The sequence below is a fragment of the Eschscholzia californica genome, unplaced genomic scaffold, assembly GCF_041429995.1.
Source record: "Eschscholzia californica isolate CP2 unplaced genomic scaffold, dmEscCali1.0.p SCAF_3, whole genome shotgun sequence".
Taxonomy (NCBI): Eukaryota; Viridiplantae; Streptophyta; class Magnoliopsida; order Ranunculales; family Papaveraceae; genus Eschscholzia; species Eschscholzia californica.
In genome coordinates, this window is record NW_028238420.1 from 23,476,363 (window position 1) to 23,486,079 (window position 9,717).

Consider the following 9,717-nt stretch of genomic DNA (forward strand, 5'->3'; position numbering starts at 1 on the left):
AGTCTAAGTTAGTTTGTGATACTTAAACCTTTGAACGAGACCCTTTCGGTATCCAAACTACCTTCCTATCCTTGGATCGATCCCGGCTTTGCCGGATTACTACTTGATACCTCCGCTTGGGTGTGCAACCTTTTCGGGTGCATCAAGTTTTTGGCGCTGCTGCCGGGGATAGGTTTAGTAGTTTAGATATCGTTTACGTGTTTTGTTCATTAGTTTAGTGTTATTTGCTTACTTGGACGTTTATTTTCTTTGTTTTTTTTAGTTTCTTTTTAATTCTTGTTTTCTTTGAGGTATTCATCCAAGGAGCTTTAAAGGACGAAAGCAAACAAGTTTGGGGATAAAAAGGTAGAGACAAGAAAAGGGAAGAGGATCCAATTGTGGTAACAAACGCCACCTCTAGTATCGTTCTCTAACCTTTACCTATTTGAGCAGCTTAAGTGCATTTGCATCATGTCTATTATTGATAGTTGTAGTCGAATTGAACACTTGTGATTGCTTGCATTTTTTTTAATTGTGCTTCAATGGATGTTAATGGGAATGATAGTTGGAATAATGGGTATGAGGTTCATCGACCGCTTAGAAGTCTTAGGGACTACCTTGAACCTAATATGGCTAGCATACCTTCATGCATCATATTTCTGAGTAATGTGTGTAATTTAGACATAGACCCTGAGATTATTCCATTACTTCTTATATTTCGAGGCTTAGAGAATGAAGATCCATATTTTCATTTGAGAGAGTTCGATGAGATTTGCTCGATACTCCCAATCAATGGAGAACTTGAGGGAATCGCTAAGCTCAAATTATTTCCGTTTTCATTAAAAGAAAAGTCGAAGATATGGTTTCATTCTTTAAGGCCTAGGACTATAAGAAGTTGGGATGAGATGACTAGGGTGTTTTTGAAAAAGTTCTTTCCCGCTCATCGAGCCACCACCTTAAGAAGAGAAATTATAAACTTTGAGCAAGACAAAGAGGAGACCTTCTTTAGGTGCTGGGAGAGATTTAAAGACCTCCTTCTCGCATGTCCACATCATAACTACGAAACATGGAGGGTCATCGGATTCTTTTACGATGGCTTGACTTCCAAAATGAAACACTTCGTGGAAGTTATGTGCAACGGAGAGTTTATGAGTAAAAGTCCTAATGAGGCTTGGGAGTATCTCGACCTCTTAGCGGACAAGGCCCAAGATTGGGACACACCCGTTAAGAGTGACGAAGATATAGCCGAAGGAGACCATTACTCAAAAGGAGGCATATGCTTTTTCAAGAAAAATGGGGAAGTACATGATAAAATTTTCAACGTGTCTCGGAAAGAATTTATAGATATGCATGATGGTGATTTAGTGATTGATAGTGTTTGTAGCATTTGTGCAAGTCGAGAACACCTAACGGGTGAATGCCCTCCTATTTCTCTTTGTCGAGATGTCTCATTAGGATGCACAAATGTCGTAGACACGTATATGAAGCCCGTAGGTTCAAGGAGTGATGCCTTTACAAATGATTATGAGAATCTTCAAGAGCCCTTAGTTGGTTTCACTAATGCATCTCATCATGAGAGGACTCTTGAAGATGTTTCGAAATCATTTTATGAGGTAGAAACTCAGATTAGCCAAAACACCTTGCACGCCCTTAAAGAGATGGAAGCAAAATTGAAAGACATCGAGAAAGGGGTTTCACAACCCCAAACTCCAACAAATCCTAAGGGTACAGGAGAGGGTAATACACCTAGTGCTAATGTTAAGTCCAACTCCATTCTCGAAAGTGATGAAATGATTAACTTAGAGACTCCCATGACGGTAGACATACCCGAGGATCGTACGATTTTTGAGAATGGTGGTGGGCATAACGAGGTTTTTCAGTCGAAATCTGAGTCTAAACCAGTTGATAGACCTAAACCCTCATTCTCCCAACAATTGGTTATGTCCCTCAAAAAGGGAAATTGTATTGTTTGAATCTCTTCAACTGTGAATCAGGTTGACTTTAGTGGTGTTGACACGAAAAGTGTAACACAATAAACTGTTATTGTTTTTCTTCTGTTCGATATTTGGTTTTGTTATTGAATTGGTCTATTTAGACCTTAGGTAATTAGAAATCTACTAGCTGGGTTCTGACCCAACCTACTATTTCTCAGGTGATAGAGATCGGGGAGCGCCACCAACTTGATCCCAGTTCGTCAGTTCAGAGCTTCTTTCTTAGTTTTTGCTTTCGAGATTAGGTAGTTATTTGGAGTTTCACTTTCTAGATAGTTATTTGTTTCATTCGTTATTGTCCGACCTACGTGTTGATGATTCAGAACCATTGTTTGAGTTAAGAAAGTTTAATGGATTTCTTTTAGATGATTTATTGATTCTTATGAGCTTCACATTTGATATTATTTGTCTCTTTTGATGGGTGTATCAACTATGTTTACTGTTCTGCGGAGAAATGCTTTGAGTTTAGGTTTTCATGGCGGCCGACGTGGAAATCTAGGCTTCGGGCGTTACAAAGTGGTATCAGAGCTCTAGGTTAATAAATCCTAGGATCAATGTGTAGGGTTCAACCCCTCTAAGCGCATACTACGTAGTTAATTTTTGTACGGAGCTCTTGACTGTCTAAGTTTTGACTTGGTTTCTCTTTTGGATTTGAATAGAGTTATGGTTAGCGAAGGGTCTACTGGTCGTGGCAGAGGTCGTCGCAGTGCTCGCACCCGAGGGGGTGGTAGAGGTCGAGGTCGAGGTGTCCTACCTGAGGAAAGGGGTTCTACAGCACTAGAGGGTACACATGAACAGTCAGGGGGTCATGAGACCACAAATCCTAATCTGAACGGAGGAGAAACAGTGACAATTGATGCAGCCGCATTGCAAAATTTGATTAACATTGCAGCAGAGACTCAAACAAGGGAACAAGCTCGGACGCAGAATCCGACACTAGAGACGGGAGGTCCTGCTGTGAATCTGAGGCCACCGACTGAGATGACCTGGTTGAAGTACTACCATGAGTTTATGAAAATGAAACCGCCAATATTTGATGGGACTGGAGGACCGGTAGAGGCATAAGAATGGTGTAAGGATATAGAGAGAATGTTCGTGGCATTTGATTGCTCCGAGGAATATAAGCAACGGATGGCAGTGTTCCAGTTGAAGAAGAATGCAGCTACTTGGTGGGACACTCAGTCTAGGCTAGTGGATCCGTTGAGGTTCACTTGGGAAGAATTTAAGAAGGTCTTCATGGAAAACTTTATTCCTTTCTCGGCACAACAAACACTTAAGAGGGAATTTCAGGAATTGAAGCAAGGGGAGAATCAATCAGTTTTGGAATATGAGAATGAGTTTCACAGACTCTCCCTCTTCGCTACTCAACTGATTCCCACAGAGGAGGAAAAGATCGAGAGGTTTGTAAATGGGTTGCGTGACAACATTGCTAGGTACATTGCAGGGCAACCTAGTTTCGACACCTATCAGAAGGTGGTTTCTTGTGCTAAGGTTCACGATGCTCGGATACAGGAGGCAAAGAAGCAGAGAGGAATCAAAGTGCAAAGCAAGGGTGAACAGAAGGGGAACAGTAGAAATTATGGGAAGGTTGGTTGGAATCAGCGCAACGACTATAATGGTCAGCGGGACGGTAAGAGGCCTCGGGTCGAGGGAGGTCACCGGGATTTGGCAGTGATGACTATAGATAGGCAACCGCCAGTGGCTAATGTTGATGGTGTGGGATAGAGACCCTTTAGAGGGGTTTGTTTTAATTGTCAGGAAGTAGGGCACAGGTCTTTCGATTGTTCGAGGAGGACTAGAGCTCAGACAGGAAATCAGGGGCGTCATCATGAGCGTAACCCACAGGGCAGACCACATGGACGTGGGCAGCAGCCACAGTTGAACGCTATCGTTCCTAGAGATGACCGCGCACCTACTAATGTGGTGGAAGGTACATTCCTTATTCATACTAAAATGGGTAAAATTTTATTTGATCCTGGTGCCATGGGCACATTTATCTCTGTTTCTTTTGTTCGTAACTTACCCATATAGTTAGATCGATGTGGGAGATCTTTTTCGGTGTCTTCTGCTTGGGGTGGTTTGATCGTGATAGACCACATCTGTAAGGGGTGTATTATTAGATTAGGTGGGCGAGACTTCACTACAGACCTTTTTGTGCTTGAGTTGGTGCGATATGATGTGATTTTAGGCATGGATTGGCTTGCCTCATACCATGCACTTGTGGATTGTTATGCCAAAACAGTCACATTTTCTCTTCCAGGGGAAGAAGTGTTTACAGTGTCAGCATTGACTCGTCTGATGAGAGAGGTTCACTTGAGTAACGTAGAGCTAGAAGAGCATCCGGTAATGAGTGAGGGGCTTGATAGTATTGATGTGGTTAGTGAGTACCACATGAGTGAATATTCGAGATTTCCTATCATGCAGACTTACTAGACTGACACACTGACACTGACAGAGGTTAGAGGCGGAATTTCGCGGTATCGGAATAGATAGCTTGCGGCTTTGAATCTTCCGTAGTGAGTAACCATCGGCTTTACAAAGACCTTAGTGAACTATATCTTGAATTGCCCCTATGAGTTGTAAACCAACGAGTAACTATCACACAACTAGTTCCTTACTTTCAAAAGTTCTCGGTTGTGTTCATTTCGGCCCTGAACAACCTGGTTTTCATGTGTGCTCTAGAGAAGTCGGCCATTACGACCTTCTCATAGAACCGGCATCAGTTCGCACACATATAGGTTATCCGTAATAAGGTATTTTGCTATACCTCATGTTAGACTCAAGTTCTAAGTTTTTAGATTCATTAAAAGCATAACGCTTAACCTCTCATTGCAGACAACACTGATGTCATCCTAGGAATGGGTAAGAGATAAATCTCTTTCGGTGTTCCGTTCGAGTTAGTATATAACTTCAGTTTTCCCGTTGAACCTACATCTTGGGATGTCCAGTCACATAGGTTGGGTTTTCGTTACGACTTTACTCATTTTCTTTAGGCAAAAGTCCCGTTCCCCTTGATGAAGTAATTACTAACTCTCTAGGTAACCCTTTTGTAAATGGATGCGCTAGGTTATCCTTAGATTTGACATAATCTATTGTTATGACTCCTTCTGAGAGTAATTGCTTTAGGGTGTTATGTCGTCGACGAATGTGTCGTGACTTACCGTTATACATTTTACTATGTGCACTTGCAATAGCTGCTTGATTATCGCAGTGTATTTTTATTGCAGGCACCGACTTAGTCCATACGGGAATATCCTCCAAGAAGTGTCGCAGCCACTCTGCCTCTTCTCCTGATTTATCCAGAGCAATGAATTCTGAATCCATTGTCGATCGAGCTATGCATGTTTGCTTTGAGGATATCCATGATATTGCAGCCCCACCCAGTGTGAATAAGTATCCACTAGTTGACTTGGTATCATCAATATCTGAGATCCAGTTGTCATCCGCATGTCCCTCTAATACTTCTGGATATTTGGTATATAATAGCTCATACTCTTTTGTCTGTCTCCAATACCTGAGTACCCTTACTATAGCCGTCCAATGTTCTTTACTTGGATTGCTAGTAAACCTACTCAATTTGCTAACAGAATAGGCTATGTCTGGACGTGTACAATTCATCAAGTACATCAGACTTCCGATAATCTGTGAGTACCTTAATTGGTTTACTCCTTGACCACGATTTTTCATCAAATGCACAGTCGGATCTATCGGCGTCCAAGCCAAATTCTTATCATTCTTGCTAAATTCTTCTAGAATTTTCTCAACGTAGTGAGTCTGAGGTAATTTTATCCCAGAAGAGCTTCTAGAGATTTTTATTCCGAGAATGACTTCAGCTCTCCCTAAGTCTTTCATGTCAAAATTCTTCGACAACATTTGCTTAGTTGTTTTTATGACATTTATATTATCTCCCATAATAAGCATGTCATCTATGTACAGACATAGGATTACACATCCTTTAGCGGTGACTTTAGTGTAGACGCACTTGTCACACTCATTTATTTTGAACCCATTTGACAACATTACTTGATCAAATTTCAAGTGCCACTGCTTAGGAGCCTGCTTTAAACCATAAAGCGACTTTACTAACTTACAAACTTTCTTTTCTTGGCCGGGTACCACAAACCCTTCTGGTTGAGCATATGGATCTCTTCTTCCAGTTGTCCATTTAAGAAAGCTGTCTTTACATCCATCTGATGTATTTCTAGATTGTGGATAGATGTTATCGCATTAGCAATCTTACTGACGTGATTCGAGTAATAAGGGAGTAAGTGTCGAAATAATCTAGACCTTATCTCTGTCTGAATCCTTGAGCCACAAGTCTGGCTTTGTACTTGTCAATTGGTCCGTCTGTCTTCAATTTCCTTTAGAAGATCCATTTGCAACCTAATGGTTTGCAACCTATCAGGAGATCTACTAACTCCCATGTGTGGTTATTCATGATGGACTCAATATCATTGTTCACTGCCTCTTTCCAAAATGGAGCTTCTGGAGTTGACATAGCTTCTTTATATGTTAGAGGCTCATTTTCTAACATGAAGGTTAGAAAATCAGGACCAAAGGTTTTTGCTACCCTTGCCCCTTTACTCTTTCGAGGTTCACTTGATTTTTCCTCTATCGACTATTCATCTCTTTCAGAGATTTCTGTATTTTCTTCATTTCTATCTCTTTTCAGAGATTTTTCCCCTGATTTAGATTTACATGGAAATATATTTTCAAAGAATTCGGCATCCCATGATTTTAAGATTGTATTTATATGTATATCTTCTATATCAGACTTATGAACCAGAGACCTGAACGCACTACTGTTTTCTGCATATCCGACGAGAATACAGTCTATTGTCCTTGGTCCTATTTTGACCCGTTAAGGTAAAGGCACCAGGACTTTGGCTAGACACCCCCACACTTTAATGAGTTTAAAGGATGGTTTTCTGCCGTTCCACAACTCATAAGGGATCTTACCTGTTTTCTTGTGAGGTAACTTATTTAATAAGTAGTTGGCCGACAATATTGCCCCCCCACAAGTTCTGAGGTAATCCAGAACTGAGTAATAACACATTCATCATCTCTTTCAGAGTTCAATTCTTTCGCTCTGCTACACCATTTTGTTGATGTGTATAAGGAGCAGTAGTCTGATGAATGATGCCACTTTCGGCACAAATTTCAGCGAAAGGGGATTCATACTCTCCGCCTCTATCGCTTCTCAAAATCTTAATTTTTCGATTAAGTTGATTTTCAACTTCATCCTTATAGATTTTGAATATCTCTACTACTTTATCTTTACTTCTTAGCAAGTAAACGTGACAGTATCTTGTACTATCGTCTATGAAGGTGATAAAATACTTTTTACCTCCTCTAGTTTGAACCATTTTTAAATCACATATGTCACTGTGAATTAACTTTAATGGTTCTATATTTCGTTCCACAGAATGAAAATGAGTCTTAGTTAATTTAGACCCTACACACGTTTGACATTTTTCCGAAGAATTAATATCAAACTTTGGGATTAAGTCCATGTGCATTAACTTTCTCAAATAGTTATAATGAACATGACCTAGTCTCTCATGCCAAATATTACAAGAATCAACAACGTGAGCTAATGCCTTTTCTTTATTAATAGTATTTGGAGTTACAGTTGCAACATTCAATTTAAAGAGCCCCCCAAATAAGTACCCCTTTCTCACATACATCTCATTTTTGGATAAAACAAAATTATCGGAAACAAATATAAGTTTGAATCCGTTCTTGCTAAGGAGAGATCTAGACACGAGATTCATTCGAATGTCAGGTGCATGCAGGACGTCATTTAGAGTTACTTCTTTTCCTGAAGTGAACTTCAGGACCACTTTCCCTTTTCCTTGAACTTGACTTGTTGCGGCGTTTCCCATAAACAGTGTCTCGCCTTCTTCAAGTTTGGTATAAGTGGAGAACATGGCTCTATCTGCACAAACGTGCCTCGTGGCCCCAATGTCGATCCACCATTCTTTCGGATTTCCAACTAGGTTAACTTCAGAAATAACCGCACACAGGTTCATATTCTGAAACTTTTCAGCCACATCTTCGATTCCAGTAACCATTGCACATAGGTTCTGGACATCTTCATCTTCAACAAGAGAAGCCTGATGCTTAACTTTCTTTCTCTTGTTGATCTTGTCATTTTTATAACGACAATCTTTGGCAAGATGCCCCTTCTTTCCAAAGTTGAAGCAGTTGCCGTCGAAACTCTTCTTTGTCGGCTTTCCTGAGCCCACTTCACGACCCGAACGTTTCTGCTTTAGTTTAGGTCCCCCTTCGATGACGTTTATTTTTGGAGCATTTGAAGACTTCTCTGTCTTCTTCTCTGCAGTACGACTATCCTCTTCTATTCGAAGTTTGAGGATGAGTTCTTCAAGGCTCATGTCTTTATTTTTATGACGAAGGTAATTCTTGAAGTCTTTCCAACCCGGAGGCAATTTTTCAATCATTGCTCGGACTTGAAAGGCTTCATTTGTTACCAATGATTCGACCTTTAATTCCTGAAGAATTATTTGGAATTCTTGAACTTGGGTTATGACTGGTTTAGAGTCAACCATTTTAAAGTCCAGAAACCTTCCAACGATAAATTTCTTCACTCCTGCAGTTTCGGCTTTATATTTATTGTGTAGTGTATTCCATAACTCTTTTGCATTATCAATCACACAATACACATTATAAAGGCCATCATCCAACGAATTCAGAATATAATTTTTACATAAAAAGTTATTATGCTTCCAGGCCTCTACGACCGAAGTATGTTTGATATCTCCGTCTTCTCGAAGGACCGGTTGGTCTTCAGTCAGATATTTTACTAACCCTAGAGTGGTTAGATAAAACATCATCTTCTGCGCCCATCGCTTAAAATCAATGCCCTTAAATTTCTCCGGTTTTCGGCATGGGCAGGACTAAAACTTTTCATTATGGCTTCACCAGTTGTTGTCATCTCTATTTCTGTCTGACACAGAAAATTAGTTCAGTATACCGAAGTAAAGTCAATTGTCTTAAGATTGTTGGTTTCAGTGTACCGATTCAACGAGTTGACTCAGCAAGTCAACAACCGAATCACTGGTGAAACTGGTTATTACTTTGATTTTATTTGTAACTAAATCAAAAACACTTTTTTCCAAATTAATGAAGAAAAACTAAGGAATATAACAACTCAATATCTTTCGTATTTCTAACCGATAATGTCTGTTATCCAGAACAGATGATTCGTAGTCCAATCTCACTATCGATTTAAGATTGGAAAGAGGAATTGTATTCCTTCTGTGTTTACTGATTTATTACTTAAAATCAACACACTTCTGATTTTAAAAAAATCAGAATGTCTTTGATTAAGAAATCAGATATACTAAAAAGAAAAAGAAAAATCGGAGGATTAGAAGAAAAAGATTTTTTTTAATCGAGGCGAGGTATTCCTCTTTCGTTAAGACAATTGACGCCTGTATAGTACCAAATAGTTACCGGCGTTTGTCTCCCAGGATACAACGATTACCTTTCGATTCAATGGTACTTCGAATCAGAAAGCAGTCGAACTTGAAAGTATACTAACCTTTGACTTAATGCGAATGGACCGGACTTCCTTCTTATCAAACTCCTTGAATACTCTATAAAATGATCTTCTTAAACTCTCTAAAATGAACTTCTAATAATGCTTGATGCTCTGGAAAAAATGGAATGCAATTTGGAGTTCATTTGGGTCCTATAAATAGGTTTCGAATAGACACATTCACTA

General features: G+C 39.8%; 1 protein-coding gene across 1 annotated transcript in view; it reads left to right on the forward strand.

Annotated features, from left to right (window-relative positions):
* Positions 1–1,952, forward strand: part of LOC147549108 (uncharacterized) — a 48,724-nt gene extending 46,772 nt beyond the window's left edge. The window contains exon 3 of the mRNA XM_086668231.1: positions 173–1,952. Within this exon, the coding sequence (XP_086524357.1) occupies positions 522–1,952 (1,431 nt within the window). The 5' untranslated portion in view covers positions 173–521. The remainder of the gene's footprint in view (positions 1–172) is intronic.
* The last annotated feature ends 7,765 nt before the right edge of the window (positions 1,953–9,717 follow it).